Below are 22,762 nucleotides of genomic sequence, written 5' to 3'. Positions count from 1 at the left end.
TTTTAGTACTCTTGTGTGGGTTCCATCTGGCCGCCCATAGATTTTTGTGTGTTCAAGTGGTGTAGTAGGTTGCTAACTGTTTCCCCTTGGATAATAAGGGCTTTATTCTGCTCCCTGTCTCTGTCTTCCAGCAAAGTGGGCTGGAAACCCTGAGAACAATTAGTCCCACTAATAAAGACCAAGGCAAAGAAGGCATTAAGTACCTCAGCCTTTTCCTCATCTCTTGTCACTATGTTGTCCCTCCATCCAATAATTAATGTATATTTTCCTTAGTCCTCCTTTTGTTGTTTATGTATTTATAAAAACATTTTTATTGTCTTTAACTGCAGTAGCCAAGTTAAGTTCTAGCTGGGCTATGGCCCTTCAAATTTTCTCATGGCATAACCTCACAACATCTTCATAGTTCTCCTGAGACGCCTTCTCCTTTTTACAAAGGTTATAAACTATCTTGTCCTTTTTTCTTGAGTTCCTGAAGAAGCTCTCTCTGTTCAACCAGGCTGGTTGTCTTCTCTGCTGGTACATAGAGATGGCCTGATCCTGTGCCTTCAAGATACCATTTCTAAATAATATCCAGCCTTCCTGGACACCTCTGCCCTTTAGAATTGTTTCCCAAGGAACTCTGTTAGCCAGGTCCCTAACAGCCCCAAATCTGCTTTCTAAAAATGCAAAGTAGCAGTTCTGCTGACTGCCCTGCTTTCTTCCTCAAGGATGGAGAGCTGTCATCTCCTGATTGCTGTGCCTGAGATGGCCTCCAGCCATTACATCACCTATGAGACCTTCCTTTTTAACTAACAGGTCAAGTGGGGCATCTTCCCTAGTTGGCTCCCCCACTACCTGTGAGGAAGTTGTCCTCCACACAGTCAGGAAATGCCTTAGTCTGTTTCTTCCCTGCTGTACTGCATTTCCAGCAGACATCTACGAAGTTGGAGTCTCCCATGAGAATGAGTGCTAGCAATCATGACACTTTTCCTAGCTGCTTATAGAATATTGTCTTTCTTCATTCTGGTTGGGTGTTCTATAACATACTCCAACCACACTATCTACATTGTTTGCCCTTCCCCTGACTCTTACTCAGAGACACTCAATGCTTTCATTGCCATATCTAAGCTCCAAGCAGTCAAGACCTTTCCTAATGTACCCCCACTTCCTTTCTTTCCTTTCCCATCTCTCCTAAAGAGCTTGTAGCCATCCATCTCAGCACTCCGATTATGCAAGCCATCCCACCACACCTCACTGAGGCCTGTGGTATCATAGCCCTGAGACTGGGCTAAAAATTCTAGTTTTCCTTGCTTATTTCCTGTGCAGCATGTATTTGTTTAGAGTGATTTAAGTTGGGGCCCTACTGAAACTGACTTACTGTCTGGTGTTCCTTTTTGTTCTTCTTCAGGTGCCTCAGGACCTGCTGGAGGGACAATGCAGCAGGGCATAAGCAATCTAAGTAGTTTCTAGCGTGTATTGATGATAATTTCCTCACCCAGGTGGTAGAGGAGTCAGTGAGGAGAGGTGTTCTGCTGGACCTCATACTCATCAAGGGGATTGTTGGGGGATATGGAGGTCGAAGGCAGCCTTGACTTCAGTGACTATGAGAAAGTGGGGTTCAGGATTCTGAAGTGGGGGAGCAGGGCAAAAAGCAAGATGGACTTCAGGAGAGTAGACTTTGATCTCTTCAGGGATCTGCTTGGTAGAGTTGCATGGCATAAAGCTCTAAAGGGAAGAGAAGCCCAAGAAAGCTAGTTAATATTCAAGGATTATCTCCTGGTTCAAGAAACATATCTCCTGTCAAACAGGAAGTTAAGCAAAAATGCTTGGAGACCTGCATGGTACAAACAATGAGCTCCTGGCCAAACTCAAACACAAAAAGAAAGCACACAAAAGGTAAAAGCAAAGATGAGTAACCCAGAATGAGTAAGAGACACTGTCTGAGGATGCGGAGAATGGGTTAGGAAAGCCAATGCCCACATAGAATTGAATCTGACAAGTGATGACAAAGATGACAAGAAGGGCTTCTCTAAGTGCATAGATGACAAATGGAATACTAGGGAAAATGTGGACCCCTTCCTGAAGGAGATGGGAGATCTGGTTATACAGGAGGTGGAAAGAGGTGATGTACTGAATGCCTTCTTTGTCCGTCTTTACTAGTAAGACTGGCCTTCAGGAATCCAAGGTGTGGAAGGTCACAGAAAGACTGAAGCAAGGACAAAGTACCTTAGTGGAAGAGGGTCAGGTCAGGACATACTTAAGCGAACTGGCCATACATAAGTCTATGAGCCTAGACATGTTGCACCCATAAATGATGAGGGAGTTGGCTGATGTCATTGTGAAACCTCTCAATAATCTTAGATTAATTGTGGCATCTAGGAGAAGGTCCCAAAGGCTGGAGGATAGCAAAGGTCACTACTATCTTCACGAAGGGCCAGAAAAGAAGACTCAGGAAGCTATAGGCTAGTTGGCCTCACCTTGATTCTTGTGAAGGTGATGGAGCAACTAATCCTGGAAAATGTTCCCAGGCCTGTGAAGGACAAGCAGATAGTTGGGAGTAGTTAGTGTAGATGCGTGAACAGGAAGATGTGCTAGATAAATTTTTACAATGGAATGACTGGACTAGTATATGAGGGGAAATCTTACTGTACGCAGTAAGATTCTCACAGAGAAGCTGTTGAAGTATGGGCTCGGTGAGCAGACAATGGCATAGATTGAAAACTGGCTGCTGAGTGTTTGGGCCCAGAGCGTGGTGATCAATGGTGTGGTCTAGTTGGAGGTCAGTTAATTACTGATGCACCCCAGGGGGTCAGTAGTGGGTCAAGTCCTGTTAAAAAATCTTCATTAATGGTCTGGATGATGAGGCAGAACATGCCCTGAATTAAGTTTACAGATGACACAAAAGTGGGAGTAGCCGAAACACCAGAGGGTTGGTTGTGCTGCCGTCTAGAGGGGACCTGGAGAGGCTGGAGAAATGGGCTGGTAAGAACCTCATGAAGTTCAACGGGAAGTGTGAAGCCTTGCACTTGGGGGGAACGACACTATGCTGGGGGAGAGCCCAGTGGTGGGCTGTGAAGATGATTAAGGACTACCTCTCATATGAGGGAAAATTGAGAAAGCCGTGACTTTTTAATGTAGAGAAGACAGAGAGAGTGGGGGAGTAGGGGTGGGGTGTGTTAGATCTCATCAATGTGTATAAATGCCTGAAGGAGGGGGCTGAGACAGGCTTTCTTTTTCTTTTTTTTTTTTTTTCTCCCCTGTGGTACCCAGTGCCAGGACAAGAGGCAGTGAGCACAAACACAGGAGGCTCCCCCTGAACATCAGGAAGTACTTCTTTACTGTGAGGGTGTCTGAACACTGGCACAGGTTGCCTAGATAGGTTACAGAATCTCCCTCCTTGAACAGGTTTCTAAAGCTGTCTGGACATGGTCCTGGGCAACGTGCTCTCAGTGACCCTACTTGAGTAAGACCAGATCACCTTCAGAGGTCTATTCCAACTGCAGCTGTTCTATGAAGTCTGTTAGCTAAGCCTGTCAGCTGGAAGAAAGCTTTACCAGAATGGAACAAATGTGCAGTTTAAGTAAATAGAGTGAAATAGTTTTTGTGTTCTAGATTTCAAAGGTGTGCTAGCAAAAGTCTGAGAGTTCTCTGAAGCTTTTGTTGTACTTGTTCTGTATTCATTATGATATGCAATCATGTAATTAGGCAGTACTAATTGTACATAGAACCTTTTTCAGCTCAAAGGGTGGGTGTTGTTCACAGAATAAGCCGCTCGTGAAGTGAATGAAGGTTCTGGCTCTGTAGCATGCTTGCTCCTTGTTCACAAACTTATTAAGCTTCACGACACAGACTTGAAAGGAGATGTTTTATTAATTTCTGAGAAGTTGTTTTCAATACAGCAAGATCTAGGTTTTGTTCCTGCTTCTGTCATAGCCTTTTGGCAAAACATTGAGCAAGCCTCTTAATCAAAAGTTGTTGCAAGTCATCTTTAACTGTCCCCTATGCACCCTGGATGCCAATTTTATAGCATCTGACACCTGCAGAACAAGTCATTGCTGAGTTTGGATGACATTGTGTGAGTGAGGAACAGTGCTCTGACTGGAGTTCTGCCAGTGAACTTAATCTGTTTTTCAGCAAAACTTAAAGCATATCGTCTTTTTTAAACGTGAATTCCAATATGCTACCATTTAGAAGGGAGGTGTTTGTTTATTTAGAGAGGGAATAATTTATTTCATAGTAGCGGAGGCAATTTCGGAAACATAAGAATGTGCCAAGAAGAGAGATGATTAAAATGTATTTTCGTCATGGTCTTTGGGTGATGCTCAAGAGGCTGCTAACAATGTTGAGAAGTAACAGCTTTATAAGCAGCAGAACTAATGGTTTCCTATGTCTTTCTGACCTACATATCCTTATACCACCCTCTGCTTCTCTCTCATGCGCACATTACTGTGAACTTCCTCTTATCTTCTTATTTGACTGCATGAATCGCAATGTGTTTTGTGCCTGGTTTAGAGATACCTGTATGCTAAATGTTGTCACTTTGAATGAATAAAGGAACGGATTATAACTGCGTTTCTCTCAGCTGGGGTACTCATTACTGTCCATCTTCCTTACAGAGACATTGATTTCTTATTTTTTCACAAAAAGTAGGGGTCTCAAATGCCTGGTTCCTCCAATTCTGTGAAATCAAGTTTGAAATTAGACAATGGATTCAAAGGCTACTGTAAATGTATGTGGTGAGTGACAGTTGTATAGACAGGAAGATTGCCTAACCCTTATTCTTTTAAGAAATCATCTTAAAAAGAATAAGTATCCATTACCTGAGTTCTGTTTTGTGTGCTTATTGAGAAAAGAGCTGTGCAGGAGAAAAGACGTATACATGATTAAATATTTCTTTCAGGCTGCATAACTCCTGTTTTCATAGCTAACTGTTCATATGACTTCCATTGCTAAATCTCGTTTATTTTCTGTAATTGCAGTGTTTCTGATGTAGCCAAATTGGCCTCCTTTTTTGAGTGTGGGACTTCTTTCAGCATTTAAAAATATATTTTAGCAGTTTCTTTACTGAAACTTACATACTTTCCTTAGCTGACACTACAGTGTATTTGCTTTCAGTCAACTTATTCAGACTTCTACTTGATTAGGACATCAGGTTTTTTAGTATATATTGTGTTAAGTTTTTTGCACTGTATTTTATATCTTACTGCTTCTGGCTTTGATCATAATAAAAATGAAATGCAATAAATATTATGACCTACCTTTTTTTAGTATTTAAGGTAACACTCCCTACATGTGTGTGCATACGTTTTAGTAAGTGGTTCTGTTTCAACACTCTTGAAATATTCTGGATCCTCATGTGGAATTCAGCATATTGAAAACAGCTATGTTGGCTTTAAGCTAGTTTCACTGTACTTCTTTGATGATATTCATCTTTACTGAATAATTGAAATCTACGTAAAGTAAGTATGGACTCTTTCTCATCAAGACATAGGATTGTCTGTTGGTAAACTAATTTTCAATGTCTTTATCAGATTGAAAGTTGTGTGATCAGCACTTTGGCCAGTACAGGCAAGTTAGGAATGGCCCTGCACAGATTTGCATCCTGACGTGCTGGTGATTGTACAAAAAACTCCTCATTTTAACAGTTGTAAAACTTAATTTATGTATGTGACTATGTATGTTTGTAACTTGGTGTATTCATTCTGCTCAGACAGGAGGAGGATAATAAAACTTTTTCTCAGTGCGTAGCTGGTGCAGTATTTCAGCTGCATATCTGAGATAGTTTGCTTTGGCTGGTAACTTAAAATGTGCTACTAATGAAGAATGCAAGTTTGGGTGTTTGAAGGTATTTAAAAAAACAAATCAAGTTGTAGCAATTGCAGAATTTTCTAGTACTCTTAAATTATTGGAAACGTTAAAAATTCAAGAACATATTCATTTTTAAAGGTAACTTCTTTCAGACTTCTTTCATTATGAAAGAACCTGTCTTTCAACAATGAACTAACACAATTATAGTATTTAAAATTTATAAATGCAAAGTAAAATAAAGGAAAATGAAGCATTTCCTTGTTTTTTATTACAATCAGCCAAACAAAAGCGAGCAAAATCCCAGGTAAACTACTTATTGTCAGAACTACTAGGTCAAAAAGCTTCATGAAATCTGATTGAACTTTTTGGTGATTTTTTAAATTTTGCATTTTATGTGCAGCTTTTTCCTGTACTATGGAGATTTTGCTAGCAAAAATAATGAGTTATGGCTGGATGGAGAAGCCTTTATATTAAAATACACAGGATCTAAAGTACAATGTGTATTTTGCAGCTATGGAGACTCTTACTGGAAAGCCAAAGCATCTTCTTAAATGCAGTAAAAAAAATCTACTAATTATTAGTCATCTTTGCAGGATTTCTTCTGTGTTTCCCAGAGCAACGTAGAATATGTAACAGAATGTTCTTTAACATAAAGAATCTAGTTGATTGTTAATACTTTGAGATTACATGTCAGAATTATTGTGTATTAACAACATTGTAAAATATCAATGTAAACTAGTAGTTGATGAGTCAACTCTTATGGCATGTTCCGCAAAAACATTGACCATGTACATAGAATACTTCAATACCTGAAACTTCCAACAGTTAACTGTGACTTAGTTTGCTCTGAGATTTGCATTCATGATTTGCATTGCTGACATGTTGTTGTGGTTTAACCCGGCTGGCAGCTAAACACCACACAGCCGTTCGCTCACCCTCCCCCCTCCCTCTCTGGGATGGGGGAGAGAAACGGGAAAGTGAAGCCGGTGAGTTGAGATAAAGACAGTTTATTAAGACAGGAATATATATATATAATAATAACAATAATAATAATAATAGTGATAATGATAATAGTATTAATAATAATAATGTGTAAGAAAACAAGTGATGCACAGTGCAATTGCTCACCACCCGCTGACCGATGCCCAGCCTATCCCCGAGCAGCCGGCCCCCCACCCCGGCCAGCCACCCCTATATATTGTTTAGCATGACGTCAGATGGTATGGAATACCCCTTTGGCCAGTTTGGGTCAGCTGTCCTGGGTCTGTCCCCTCCCAGCTCCTGCTGCACCCCCAGCCTGCTCGCTGGCAGGACACAGCGAGAAGCTGAAAAGTCCTTGGCCTGGTGTAAGCACTGCTCTGCAACAATTAAAACATCAGCATGTTATCAGCGCTCTTCTCATCCTAATCCAAAACATAGCACCCTACCAGCTACTATGAGGAAAAATTAACTCTGTCCTAACTGGAACCAGGACACATGTATTCTTGTTTGCTGCTTATTGGAGAACTAGAAGGTTCCTAACAAGATGCAATTTTTAAAAAGGATTAAAGGAGAGATCAAAGAACTACAGACTCCTATGCTTGATGAATGAACTGTGCAGATTAACAGAAACTAGAAGAGGGAATAAAATCGTTGAACACAAGTACCAAGGATTTCCCAATGTGTTTTTTTTTTTTTATGATGACATGATGCACAAACAAAGGAATTCTGATAGCTATAAACACAGTATGTCAAATAAAACATTTGTCAAGTTTCATTACTAACAGCTGTTGAGCTAAGCAGTCTGGGGCTTGAGGATTGTGTCTCCCTGTTGTCCTGGAGAAACTGGTTAAAGGCAGAAAGTAGAGCATAAAAATAAATGGTGCTGGAGGCCATAGAGGTCATGTGCTTGAGATCCATGCTATAAAACATTACAAATAAATTTATTTGGGGAAAATGGATGAGTAGTTGTATTGAGTTTACGTGCTAAGGTTTTGGTAGATGGAGGCTGCAGGGGATGGCCTCTGTGAGAAGGGTCCAGAAGCTTCCTAGTGGTGATAAGAGCCAATTTCAGCCAGCTCCAAAAATGACCCGCCTCTTGCCGGAGCTGAGCCAATAACCAACATTGGTTACGACTCTCTGATAGCATATTTAAGAAAGGGAAAAAAAACTGCTGTGCAGTATTAGGGACTGACCGCAGCCTTCATTCCCTGTTCCCCCGTGCCACTTGGAGAGGGGATGCAGAAGAGGGTGGATGGGGGGGAAGATGTTTGTAGTTTGCTTTTAGTTTCTCACTGTTCTAGTCTGTTAGTGATAGTCAATAAATTACAATAATCTCCCTATGATGACTGTTTTGCCCGTGATGATAATTGTTGAGTCAGCTCCCTGTCCTTATCTCAACCCTTGAGCCCTTTCCATCATGTTTTCTTCCCCGTTCCCTTTGAGGAGGGGGAGTGGTGGAGTTCAGCTGCCCAGGAGGGTAATACCACCACAGTAGTGTTATGATCAACTTAGCTGACATGGAGATTCAGAGTAGAAAACTGAGGCCTGACTGAAGAATCACAGAAAAATCTAGTGGTACTGAGTGATTCTTAACTCCCCTTTTATTTCTCAGATAAATATAAAATGATGCATATTGAGACTGGGAGGGAAAGAAATTAGAACGTCACACAAAAAATCACCTAATACCTTGTCATATTACCACTCGAGAATGAGAACTTGTGACTGTAGTAGTTATTTGCAAAGGTCACTGTAGTGCGTAATAGCAGACAAAAAGCAAACCTTCACTATTTTAGGAAGGGAGAACAAAACAGGCAAGGTTCTTTTGCTTGTGTATGGAACGAAGGTGCTTCTGCATCTTGCATGCTTCATGTAGTTCTAGTCTTTCACTTTAAAAAAGGGTATGGTAAAACTGGCAGAAGTACAGGAGTAAGCTGGTGAAGTTGATTGGATTGCCTGAAAAGGCAAGAGTTAGAACACTGAAGAAAACAACTACTTTCTAGTGGTTGCTGTGAAGTCCTGTTACAAAGGTGATCTGTGAGGTTTTAGTTTTCTGAACACAGGATAAGTAAACTACTCTGACGGTTTCTCTTGAAACCATGAGAAGACACAATTTCAAACATATGGATTTGTCATGTTAAAAAAAAAAGTTTTTGTATTGCTTACATACATTTGAGTACTCATTCCACTGCTGTAAGCTTTCCAAGTTTAGGCCATTTACATCTACTGTTCTGGTTCGCACCATTTGCAGTACTGTCCCCTTAGATCCATCAGGTGTCTTACACTTTGTCTTCTATGCAAACAAACAAGTTTCCCATGTTGCATTAATTTAATAAACATTTTGTTTTCAATTTAGTAATGGATCTGTTACTATGCTTATCAGTAAATGAGGAAAACCCCTCTTTGTGTGTTTTAGGAACATGTTCCAAACAGATGTTTTCAGTAGCATTGTTCAGATATGCATGACGGAGGTATAGGCTGATGCCAGAAGTAATTTCTGTTTAGGTAGAAATTTGTAGCTCCCACAAGAGTAAAATAATATTTTTTCTAATTTTCTTCAAACATCAGACTATCTATACAATGAAAAGATCATTGCTCAATTTAATCTCCAGAAAGTAATCTCCACAGGCAGTAGGAAAGTGCTTATTAATTTTTAATCTGCCAATTGAGCAATAAGCTTGTCTAGCAAGTCCTTTGCTAATTTAAAAACAGAAGTTAGAGGTGTTTTACATAATCTTTTGAAATCATACTCTTAACCAGAATATGTTCCTTTGAAAGCAAAGCCTATTTGTTGTCTCTGTTATGCGTATTCCTGATGGATGGCAATAAAAAGATAGATTTGTAGGCACAGCCATTCTTTGCAATTTGCTGATAAATGGCTTTATTTGCTAATTTCTTAAGACTCTGATTTAGTTTGCTAATTTTAAGTGTCTGCCCTTTTTCAGGGAGTGGAAAGGGGCTTTTAGAAATAGCAATTCATAATACAGATTGTTTTAACACACTGCTGTAGTGATGGGACTTCCTGACAAAATTCTCTTTCATCACTGTAACCTCCTTTTACTGTTAAAACTGTGGTTTTGTTAAGACACATTACTGCTCTGCTGTTATAAAATACTGATTTCTCAGCAACTGCAGAGGATCAGATCCAATGAACGAGGCATATGCGTTCTAAAGTCAGTAAAAATATCTAGATATGGTGTACCTACAAAAGCAGTTTCATTTGAGACATACCCCGCTTCTTACCATTCTGGCTCTATAGTAGCAGAGTCCAAATTCATTTTTTTGGTAGAATCTTCAAGCTGTACATGCAACGCTGTCTTGCTGACATGTATTTTGGGTGCGTCCCATGATAAACATTTTCAAGACTGGTATTCAGTGAACCTATTCCATATGAATCATTTTCCTGTCAAAAGTAAGATCAGTCATCTGGAGTTAATAGAACCAGTGAGAATTCCATCAGTAAAAACATTCATTCTTGGGTGGCCACATGACAAGATCTTCATATTATATGCCATCAACTCCAAGGGCTTGCTTTGGCAAACTGTTGTCTGGTGTGGAAATTTCAGCTATAGAAATTTCCACTTCTCATTTGACGGAATTATTGATGCATCCTTGGACAAGTTGATTTTTTTTTTTCTTTCACATAGTTGAGCTTAAGTTTCTGCTGTAATGGCTTCTTGAAAGGGTGTTTCTTTCTTTTTTTTTTCCTCTCAAATATTTTTACCTTCTTTCTATCACCATTAGTGCTGATGTTCCTGTCAGTGTCTGAAACTTCCCTATCCTTGTAAAGACAAGTTTTTTAAGGAAAAGCCTGCAACTGCCTACTGGCAACTATAATTCAGTATTTACAAATTTCATTACATAAATGCTTTCTGGCATAATTGTAGAGATAATCTTGCTTTTCAGATCAGGAGGTCATGTTACTTATACTTCCTGAGCCAAAGTGGCATCCTCTGTTAAAGTTTTAGCTGGCAGCGGGACACATCTTGTCCTGTCTTCTCACAAGCTTCTGCCTGCACAACTGCTTCCAGTTATATAGGTGTTACATCTACAGTATATCCTGCTACCACTTCTGGCAACAGCAGAAATCCGATGTTGTTATTAGATCTCTTGGTACATCATCCTCACAAAACTTAATATTGTGTACAGGAGCTGTGGGGCTTCTCCCTTACATGTAATGTGCAGTTATCTGCTAACCTGATATAATCAAGTCTTTGCTCATTTAGTGGTAGACAAGAGCATCACATTGTGTGCTTGAATAACGTTCAGTATTCATTTGGAAAAGATCAGTTGACTTGCTAATGTAAAAATGATAAAAAAATTCTTGGGGAATTATAATACCATTTGATTTGTATCCTGTTTGGGAGAGGCAGAGGTGACAGGAAAGACACCCGTTCATGTTTATGAAAGTAGCTTAGTCTCTACAAAATATGATTTCCTTTCTCAGAACCTTGGATGATGCAGTCAACTATGCCTTAGTGTCGTGTTTGACAGTGTTTTGGGTCTCAATAGTGTTTTCTTAAGTTACTTTTCCATTAATGGATGAATCTGGTGAAATTGGTTCCTTTAAAATTTCTATCTTTCTTGAATTTTATCTTAGGAGAAATTATATCGTACGAACTTATGGATATAAAAACATGTTAGGTAGTGGTGGATTCTGTTTTAGCCCTTTGTGATGTCTGTAGTTTCCTCAGAGCTAAATAATCTGCAAACAAAAAATCTTTGCCAAAATCTACACCTTCTCCTCAGACCCCAGTAGGCATAGCAAGTGGGGACGGTGGAATATTCCATGGTTAACATTCTGCCATGAGGAAACAATTTATTGCTCTTTCTTTTGGGCTTAGCCAGTTTTTGATCTATACTGGTATTTGTCTATGCTTTGTCTGAAATTTTACAGAGCTAAAACGTTAGTGGTCATTTGATTCTTCATCATGAAATATTTCATTGATACATTCCAAGGTCTCAGAAGCTCAACTCCCCCTTTTTTGGAAAGACGTTGGTTAGAGCTGCCATGTCATGATCACCTTGTTGTTTAGATATCCATCTGTTACCAAACTCAGATAAGAGCTTAGCTTCTTTAGTTCTATCCTCTAGTGCCTTCTAAAAATTCATCTTTTTTTTTTTTTTTTTTTCCAATGTAATGTTTTTAGGAGTGTCATGTTGCAATTTTGAGCAGGACAGTTCAGGAAGACCTTGAATGTCTTGTCCCATCCTGACTGGATAAAGCCTCAAGCAGTTCCAGTTTGATTTCATAGCTGATCTTGCTTTGAGCAGGGGGTTGGCCTGGGGTCATCTCGAGGTCTCTTCCAGCATGAATGAAGCTGTGGTTCTTGACTCTATGATCTTTAGGAAACATATATATACATATATATGTACAGATATGTATATAAAGAGTAGATTGATTCTGGATACTGTTAGAGCTATACTACCTATCTATTCTATGCTACCTATGATCAGGGTTTTACTGCGTTTTCTAGTGACTATTTATTGATCAATTACGTAAGTGCTTAGTAAACACTAAAGAATCTGTCAATACTAATGAACATCTCCTCTCTTCTTTAAGTGTAATATTTGTGTTCTCTTTTTCTTACGTTACAGGTTCATGACACTTTAAAAAAAAGCAGACCTGACTAATCATGTGTCAGAATCTTAATCGTGTGAAAACTGAGAACAGCCATAGAAGTTGACTTGGCATGGTGCACAGTAGGAGTGGGACCAATGCCATCTTGAGAGGGATATCTGTGTCTAGGTTGATGTCAGTTTAACACAAGAGCATGTCTGTATGTTCACCTCTGCTCTGTTTCAAGTTATTGTCTGGGTATGAGCTGACTCCCTTCAACCTCCTCATGTCTTTATGTTCAAATGAATTATGGCTGTGTGGGTTGGACAAGGATCTCTTCTATGGTTGTAGAGAGACAGGGACTTCGTGATTTGCGTATCTCAGTAGACAGCTTGGATACAGTTTTTAAAAGATTTGGGTTTACTGGATGCTGACTTCCTCTAAGCCCTGAACTCAGTAAGAAAAGATCCGGTGTCTTGCTTCCATGTGAGCTAGTGCTAATAGGGCAAATGACTGCATCTTACTTCTTAGCTGACATCTGCTTGTCCCTTCACATTTTCTGTGAGCATGGTGACCCTCAAATTACAATAAGAAAAACTGCATTCCTGTAAATCATGGCATTTACTTGACGCGATATAATCAGCTTCTTAAAGGGTTCGTATAGGTCTACAGGTTGCATAAGCATATATTCTCCTCTTAGGGAACATTTCCCAAACTTATGGGTATTGTGATTTAAGTTCTGTACATTTTTTGGAGGCTTTTGTTTATTTTAACAATATTTTAATATCAATTTTGAAGACATGATAGAAAAATAACGTATGTATAACACTGTGGATACAGCTGCATGGCTGTTGATTCAGAACTCTTGTTCAGAAAAGGTTTGTTCCTAACTTCCTTGTGTCTGGGGCAGTGGCTTTTAGAATCAGATTTCCTCCTTGGTACATGCTTTGATCTGTTTAGATAACTAATCTTATTCGATTAAACTGCATTTCTGTACTTTCAGTTTTGCAATTTGGTGGCTGCTGAATTTCAGCTGTATGCAAACAAAGAATTTTGAAAGTTCTAGCAAATACATAAGAGCACTGCTTAGCAGCTGATGTGTGCAACTAATACTTGTGGTCCAATAAGACTTTTCTTTTTTTGTAGTTGTTTACTATGTAGTATAAATCTCTATTAAAAAGAGTGTTTTGTGGAACAACAATTACAGGAACCTTAAGCTGTGAGTGAATTTTCTACTGCTTTGTTCATTATACTTTCTAAAGAACAAAGCTTATGGCATTTCTCATGGTAGAGGCTGTTCCACAGTATATTTCTGTCAAGTAGGTGTTGCTAATAAAAAAATGTATTATGCCTTTTGCAACGTTTTTAGTCATGCTCTGATGCACCAGTATAAATAAATCCCTTTTATGCTTCAAATATTGCTATATTTTTGTTTGTTTGTTTTCTTCAGGCTAGCAGATTGGGTATTAGCCAGTATTTTTCATTAATTTCTTAATGTCTGTGTATATATTTAAGTCCAAGAAAAAGTAAGTGAACTAATGCAGAGCATCCTCTAGCTCAAGTCAAATAGATTCAAGTTGTTTTCAAAACTTACTCATGATATCTAATCTGACTTCTTAAATAAATAGAAATAGTAGCAATATAATCATCAGTATGCAGGGATGAGTGAGAGAGATGAAGTCTCAAATAAGGAATAAAATACTGTATTTGTACGAAGTAGCTTCACAACATAACTGAATCCTATTTTTTTTCCTATTTTTTTCCTCTCTTAGATGATGAAGCATGCCTGGGACAATTATAGGCAATATGGATGGGGACATAATGAGCTCAAACCAATTGCCAGGAAAGGACATTCCACCAACATATTTGGTAGGCTATATTTTCATTTTATATTTTTTTGTTCATGCTATTCTCCTTGAACGTCTATCCAAGTGTTATAGTAAATTATGTTTTAGTATAAATGAGGATCACAGAATTGTCAGTTACTTCACTGGTGGTTTAGTGAGTAACTTCACTAAACTATATTTTTGGGAGTAACCTGTTCTTATTGTTGCAAAAGCAAAGTTGTGTCTATGCACACTGTTGATTTGTGTATGTGTATATATACATATATATATATAAGGTAGTGTGGTGATGACATTTGGGGTTACAATGAATGTACATTTGTCTTAAAAATAAAACTCTCACCTCTTCTTGTCTAAATTTTTATGTTTAATTCTTGGAGGATGATACAAGAAAGTATATGCAAGATGCTGAAAAGCTGCTTGTAACAAGATGAGTTTTTAAGTAGCTTAAAAAAAAAAGTATAGATAAGAGTGGTGTTGTTACCTGATGTGTGACTTGTGGATCCTGATTATGTAGACCTGAATGAAAGAAAGAAAAGTTGAAAAATATAGAAATTTGAGGGTAGGGGAAAGGTTTGAAGAAATTGGAAGGATGAAGTGAGAATATTTGAGCAATGGAGTGTGAATGTGTTACAAATGGCATTTTGAACAGTATGAAACATGAAGAAGGTAAAGATCAAAAAAATTGAATAGTATGCGTTGCATATATGTGATCAGAATAGATAACTAGATGGACCTTTCTTCCTTAAAATCTCAGCAATCTGCAGCAGTACTGCTTTTTTTTTGGTATATATGCCTTAAGACAGAATAAGTGGAATTGCGATTGGAAAATTGCAAGTATTTTATTGGTGCTCATACCAGGAAAGAAATCTATTTTTTGTCTCCAATTTTGTAAGACTGACAGTATAAAAGAAGTAGTTGTGACTGCTGAGGACTGAGCCCTGGAGGCTCTCTAGGTTCATTCTCTGGTGTAACAAAACACATAACATTGGAGTTAGTGATTAAGGTTTGTATTGGGCTTACGTGGCAAGGTTTTGGTAGCGGGGGGCTGCAGGGGTGGCCTCTGTGAGAAGAGTCCAGAAGCTGCCTCGTTAGATCAGGGTCAGTTCCAGCCAGCTCCAAAATTCAACCACCGCTGGCCAGAGCTGAGCCAATGAGTGACATTGAACGTGCCTCTGTGACAGCAGATTCAAGAAAGGGAAAAAAACTGCTGTGCAACAGCAGCTGGGAGAGCAAGAAGTGAGCACCAGCCCTGCAGACCCCAAGGTCAGTGCAGAAGGAGGGCAGGAGGTGCTCCAGGCATGCAGCAGCAGTTCCCCTGCGGCCTGTGGAGAGGCCCCTGGTGGGGCAGGCTGTCCCCCTGCAGCCCATGGGTCCCACATGGAGCAGATCTCCACGCTGCAGCCCGTGGAGGAGCCCCCGGTGGAGCAGGTGGATGTGGCCTGGAGGAGGCTGCGGCCCATGGAGAGCCCCTGCAGGAGCAGGCCCTGGGTCAGAACTGCAGCATGTGGTGAGGAGCCCATAGTGAAGCAGGGGGTCTGGTAGGAACTGCCACCTGTGGTATAGACCACTGTTGGAGCCTGTGGAAAGCCCATGCAAGATCAGCTGAGGAAGAACAGCATCCCATGGGAGGGACCCCACACTGGAGCAGGGACACAGAGTGACCATGAAGGAGTGGCAGAGATGAGGTTTTAGGGTCTGACTGCAGCCCCCATTTGCTGTTCCCCTGCACTGCTCAGGCAGAGGAGGTACAGGAGGGTGTGTGAGTGTGTGTGGGGGTGTGTTTTTAATTTGCTTTTAGTTTTTCACTGCTCTAGCTTCTTAGTAATGGGCAATAAACTATATTACTCTCACATATGCTGAAGTCTGTTTTGCCTGCGAAAGTAATTGGTGAGTGATCTCCCTGTCCTTATCTCAACTCTTGAGCCCTTTTCCTTTGTATTTTCTCCCCCTTTTCCTTTGAGGAGAGGGAGTGAGAGAGATGTGTGGTGGAGTTCCTTCAACCATCAGTGTGAAACCACCACAAGGTTAAGCCGGGACCAGTCCAGAATACAAAACACCTAAGATGACTGACCAATGAAGTTCATGCATTTATTTTGAAATGCACAAAAAGGAGCTCTTCTAAGACTGTAGGGTGGTGGTTTTTTTTCTTTTTTTTTTCTTTTTTTTTTTTTCTCTTGAGAGCTTCACACTGTGTTCATCTATTCTGTGGTATTTAAAAGACGTTTAGATGTAGCCCTTAGTGATATGGTTTAGTGGAGGACTTGTTAGTGTTAGGGCAGAGGTTGGACTAGATGATCTTGGAGGTCTCTTCCAACCTAGACGATTCTGTGATTCTGTGATTCTGTGATCTGAGAAAGGTACAAATTTTATCATTTAACCATTTTTTACAACAACAGAAAGTGTGATTATGCAGTGTATACCTTAAGTGTTTTAGTATTTATTATGTTTGCTTTAAATCAAGATTTTTATTGGCTTTTATTATAATGTAATTGGCTAATGACATTGTGTGAGGTTGGTTCTCATTATAATTGGTATTTACTTTATTTATCCTGCTTTAAACCTCATATTTGTTTCTTGTGGATGATAGAAATACAGATTAGGAAAACCTTCCAGAGGAAACTTATTCCAACCAATGAGTCAAATTACTTGTTTCAAAAGCTTTTTAATATTTAAATAGGATTTTTAGATTTTTGGGGGGTCTGTCCCTGCTATTATTCCCCATAATTTTATCTTGAAACCATTCTTATATCTTACCAAATTAATAAGCTATATTATAACATTATTTATATTCAAGCTGCTTTTTGTCAAATTTACATGTATGGTGAACTTCAACCTTAAAAAAACATATACTGGAAGGTGAAGGGAGAACAAGGCACTCCACTTTTTTCCCCTGCTCTCAGCAATGGAGTGCGATCTTCTAAAAAGTGAAAATTTCTGAAATACTTTTAAACAAACAAACAAAAAACAACAACAAAAAACCCCACAAATTTATAGTGCATGGAAGCCTTTTTAAATTAATAGGAGAGTAACTTCAGTTTGTATACCAGCCATCAGCAAGGACTATTCGCTTTTACTGCAAACAAATGACTTGGAGTCTGGCATTGATTGCTTTTGTTCATGCACTGGAACGTGTTTTGTTACACTTCAGTATGGTGTGAAAGGTGCTATTTGTTTTACTTCTCTATATTCCTTTATAAAGAAGATGATTGGGTCAGATGGAGCTATCTGGGGGGGAAGGTGAACAATTTAGCATGCTCAGGAGAAAAAAGCATCTGGAATGGATGGGGAGTTTGAAGAGTGAAATAGAAGAGTCTAAAAATTCAGTCAGCGTTGAGCATAGTGCAAGGAGGTAATGTGAGACTGCAGGGAAGAGCAGAGAGCAACAGGCTTCTGCTGTGACAGACAAAGACATTTCTTAGGTTTTCAGAGTACTTTGCGGTATGCTTAGGCAATTTCTCATTGCTATTTGAAAATTGGCAATACTTTGAATTTCTATCAGAAAAAAAAAATTTCTTTGGAGGCATCCCATGATGTAATTTGCTTTTTACCTAGTTGTCTGTCATCTCTAAATCATGGCCTCTGTATATTTTATCCAGCTGATGAAGTTATTATGAAAATTTTCAGTGTTCACTTGTATGATCGTGTAATCTTTGCTGTTGAATTAACATGAAATTCTGTTGATTAATTTGCTATAAATGATCTTATTTCAGCATGTGAAATGAGTTTTTTTCCTTATATGGCAAGCATTTTTAAAGTGTCTGATGCAATATTTTAGAATTATTTGGAATTACTGTTTTACTCTAGTTTTTTTCATTTCACCTCTGCTTGCTTCTTCTATATCTCCTAATGAGGATGGAGGACCTTCTACTTTATTCACCTTTGGAATGCTTATTCTTTGTAGTTTTAACGTTGTTGTCTGAAGGAAATTGTAGACTTCTCCCACATTCAGGTCTGTGATTCTCTTGTTCCTGCTAACTCTCCCAGCCAATTCTCTGAGCTCTGGTCCTTTTGAAATCCAGATGCTATTTTGTGCCATTTAATTTTTAGCCAAATCATGTTATGATTGCTCTGTTAAAGGCTATTTCAATGGAAAACTTTTCTGTAATATCCTCAGGATATATCAAATCTAAAATAGCACCAGATATTGTTGACTTGGTGGGTGGTTGATGGAGAAGGGAAAAAAAGATGGTTGCTCTTGTATCAAGGACTATCCAGGCTGTATTGTTACTGCTAGTACGTTACCAATCTCTATCACCAATGACGACACCATTCCCAGTGGTATTTGCCTTTATAGAAGCATTACAGAACTCTTTTTGAAATCTGATTCTATTTTTAATAAAAAGCTCAGCAAAAGCTGCTTTTATTGTTAATCCCAAAGATTATTAGACCCAAACTATTTTCTGCCATTACTGGAGCCTGCTGTACTTCCATCTCAATTCATAGGATGTCTAAGCAAGGAGGTGGTACCCCTGGTTGACACAGCATCCTTTTGCATTGAATCTTGCAAATGAGGTAAATGTGATTCAATATAAAAGGTAAATAAGGCCTCAGTCTTCCCTGTTGGACTCCTTTTTCCCTCTGAGATAGTGTGTATTGATACCTATGCCAGGATGAACTTCAGTGTTCCCAGCATCACATGGTCTAGCAGGGTTCAGGATTGAGTGAGAAATGGGGAGATGAGGTGGCCTTCACTGCTGTAATAAATCTTAATTCTAAGTCATTAAAAAAATAAATAAGAGAAGGTGATAAACTTCAAAGCAATATTCCCAGTGCCTCACTGAAGCATGCCTGCAGGAACATTTGTGGGCTGCCCCAATTAGTAGTTTGACTCTTAAAACAAAGCCTCCTGAGGTTACATTAGGTGACCTGCAACTAGAATCTCTTGACAGTATTTTTGAGGTGTCTGACCCTTATGACTGTAAACTATAAAGTAGAGTCTGCTGAAAGTGTTGCCTATCAAACTGTGTAGTCAGTCAGCCAAAATCTTGAATAGTGCCTTTTCAGCAGCGGAGTCAAAGCATTAGTAGTATGGTGCTGCTTTTGAAAAGTGTAACTGGCAATTGGTGGGCTTTTAAAGATATTTACGGGTAGATAACATGATATGAACCTTTGTAGGTTCTGTATTGGTGAAACAGATTATCTGCTTATTTGTGAAAGCTGCCTGCTTTTAAAAATCATAATTTGTCATTTATTTCTGCCCTAGCAGAGAGAAGGTATAACTTTTCAGTTAACTTTGATTTGCAGGTCTGCTGATGGTTTTTGCAGCTGACCTTAAAAAAAAAAATATAATAATTTTGGGCAGCTTAAGCTGCTGAAATAATTTGACAGTCTCATGGTGTTATTGTAGAGGTGGGGTTGCATGTTATCTGGGTCAAGTTCTCATTAGAACACAAAGGATGTTAAAAAAAAGAAGACTGAAAGAGTGGTGGGAAATGATGCATGTAGATAATGAGCAAGTACGACAAACCCTAAGCTTACTTTGGAAGGTTTTCAGGGTTTAGCCAAAACCACATCAGTTGCTAGTATTTTCAGATTGTCTTGCTGAAGTGTAATCTTGTCTGGGTTCATTCTTAGGGATCACAATAACTTTTTAAAGGTGATTTGACCCTGCACTTGTTTGGTGACCCTTAGGTGAACATTTTTTGGAAACACTGTTAAAATTACTCAGGCCAGATATGATTCAGGGATTTAAATTGTGTATTTGTGGCACCTTTTGTTCAATATCTCATGAAATAATTACTGTTGCACAAGCTTTGAAGTCCCTTTGTTAGGATTTAAATTGAGCTGTTTATACTAACGGGTTTGTATCAGTCTTCAATCTTTATTTAAAAAAAAAAACAGTTTGAGAACCTGAGCAACTGAATGAGAATCTGAATGAACCTGAATGGGAAGGAAAAGAAAAGAAAAGAAAAGAAAAGAAAAGAAAAGAAAAGAAAAGAAAAGAAAAGAAAAGAAAAGAAAAGAAAAGAAAAGAAAAGAAAAGAAAAGAAAAGAAAAGAGAAGAGAAGAGAAGAGAAGAGAAGAGAAGAAAAGAGAAGAGAAGAAAAGAGAAAAGAGAAAAGAGAAAAGAGAAAAGAAAAAAGAAAGAAGAGAAAAGATAAAAGAAAAGAGAAAAGAGAAAAAAAGAAAAGAGAAAAAAGAGAAAAAAAAGAAAAAAAAGAAAAGAAAAAAGAGCATAATCTTTAGCAACTCAGAACACTGGCATCAGCATAAATAGAAATCACTGTTTGTCATCTGACCTGATGCTTTTTGAAATGAGAGCTCTGAAATCAATTTGTGGGTTTGGAGTAATCTTATCTAAGAATAAAGTGAAGATGTGCGGTTTGTCATGTTATTATAAAGTATTTGATAAAGTAGTGATATAAACTCTTGCAAAATTATAATCATCTCCATACTACTAGAAGTGCATTTCTAAACTTTGCACTTGGACAATTTCTGTCTAGAGATGAGCTGTATTATATGAAGATGATCTGATAATGTACACACACATAGATAGATATGTCTAAATATATTTTCAAGGGTGTCAGTAGATCTTTCAGTAGGGACAACTATGTGGAATTTTTAATTAGTAGACACCTGCATACAGACAGGCCTGTTCCCATGCACAAACATTTGATAAAACTATTACTTCATATTCTGTCATGCTAGAACTGTCCCATGCCTCTATTGTGCTTTCATGCTTCTCCTGTTCTGTTATCTCACATGCTATGCAAATGGTCAATTTAATCTGCAGCATCTGCCAGCTGTGTTTTGGGATGTTGATTCTAGGAGGAAGAGAAAATTGTGTATGAATTTACATTGCGTTTGCGTTTGCATTGTTGCCTGTGTTTTACCTAGTAAAGCCTTAAGGCTGCAATGCAGTGCCATCTCTCTCTCCTAATATATGACCAAATACAATGTTCTCTCTTTTATAAGGGTTTTTTGTCTGGCATATTGAGTGACATATAATGTGCTGCTGGTTCATATGTTTGGAAAAAAATGAAACTTTGATGCGTAATGTGGGTTAACAAGCAAGATACATCACTGCAAACAACTTGAGGATTCAGTAGGGACAGTTAGTAAGCTGAACTTATTTTTTTTCTTTAACTTGCCAGTTGATTACTTGGTTTCTACCCACTTGTTGCATGCATCCTGTTGCCTGGCTCACTGCAGAGCCCATCTCAGCCTTTTACTACCAGCACCAGTGATAAGCCCATGAGACCCAGGAGAACATCGCTTGAGCCAGCTGCCTGCTACCAAAGAGAGTTTGCTGCTGCCTGCCTGGCAGAGCCCATGGCCAACTACTGCTGCAGCAGCGTGGGAAGCTCTCTGCTCAGATCTCTTTGTTGCTAAGCAATGGAGAACTGTCAGTGCATTTCTCTATGGTGCTGGAGAGCAGGAGTAGCAATGCTACCAAGACCCATGGAGAAAATGCATTTGTCAGACTGCAAAGATGTGGGGTGGTTGCAAGAATAAGCTGAGTCAAGCAAAGGAGTTTATTGTCCCAGTATTTCTGGCAAGTACAATATAGCTTAGGAGAATAATGCTATTTCTATGTGCAATCTGTGATCTAGAAAATAAGAGGTGGAATACTTCTCGGTAGTGCTACAAGATTTTAAAGATTTTTTTTGTACTATTCTGGAAAAATATTCATTAGTTTATTAGACATTTTTGTCTTCTTCCATTGTATTGGTTATTGGGCTCCTTGAACTGCTCTGACACTATTGTCTGCTGTTGTCTGATTATTTGTCATTAACTTTTCAAGTTCACATAACTGAACATGAGGTTTTGCGGGCCTTCCATTTTGCTGTATTTTTGGCTGTCAAATAACCAACAAATATGTAAAAATAAGGGAGACAAAATACTTTTTGACTAGGAGGAAACTAGATGATATACCCAAAGGCATGTATCACACAAAGGGATGGCCATTTGGGAATATGGTTAAAAACTGGTGGTGCCTTCTCATTGTAAAAATCGTAAGGTAGAGATAGACAGTAGAAACAACTTCTTCTGTATGTCCTTTTTCTGTGTATGTCTTCAGCCTCTGCTTCCATGTGGAGGATAAATTAAAGCAATAAAGAAATGACGTACATATATAAACAAATAGGTTCTTGGCTTCTTATTGTTTTGATGAAAAATACTTGGTGAATAGTAGTTTTATCTTGACTTTATAGCAGCAAATGAAAGGGGAAAGAAACTGCTCACACTAGCTAGTGAAGAGAGCTAATTGCATGATGCAAATTTCAGCCTGATCTCTGTATTTCAGAAAAAATACAATCAGACTGAAAATCTATTTGATTTTAAAGTAAATGAAACTGGCCTTCAGACAGCCATGTGTAGCAATGATCTCTGCAAAATCGGTAGTGGATGGCTACACTGAGTCAGTGTTGAACATCATATGCACCGTGAATGTATATTTTGTTTGCTCAGTAACACAAATTTTGGAAAAACAAAATTTTAAGAAAGTACATAATTGTCATGAATTACTGGCCTAATCTGGAATCAGAACAGTGCTCTGATAATGCGGGAAAAGTTTCCTCAGGTTGGATGAAAGGTCAAACATGATAATTACTCTTCCACCAAAAATTGAAAACAGTAGGTGCTTAGGACA

The 22,762-nt window shown here is 38.7% G+C and overlaps 1 protein-coding gene across 2 annotated transcripts in view; it reads left to right on the top strand.

Moving 5' to 3' along the window:
* Nucleotides 1-22,762, top strand: part of MAN1A2 (mannosidase alpha class 1A member 2) — a 141,963-nt gene that overhangs the window by 36,600 nt on the left and 82,601 nt on the right. For both annotated transcript variants that reach the window (XM_083852256.1, XM_083852257.1), the window contains exon 3: nucleotides 14,098-14,194. In XM_083852256.1, coding sequence (XP_083708382.1) covers nucleotides 14,098-14,194 — 97 coding nt within the window. The remainder of the gene's footprint in view (nucleotides 1-14,097; nucleotides 14,195-22,762) is intronic.

Source organism: Anser anser, assembly GCF_964211835.1.
Source record: "Anser anser genome assembly, chromosome: 1".
Taxonomy (NCBI): domain Eukaryota; kingdom Metazoa; phylum Chordata; class Aves; order Anseriformes; family Anatidae; genus Anser; species Anser anser.
This window is presented reverse-complemented; position numbering and strand designations above follow the sequence as displayed.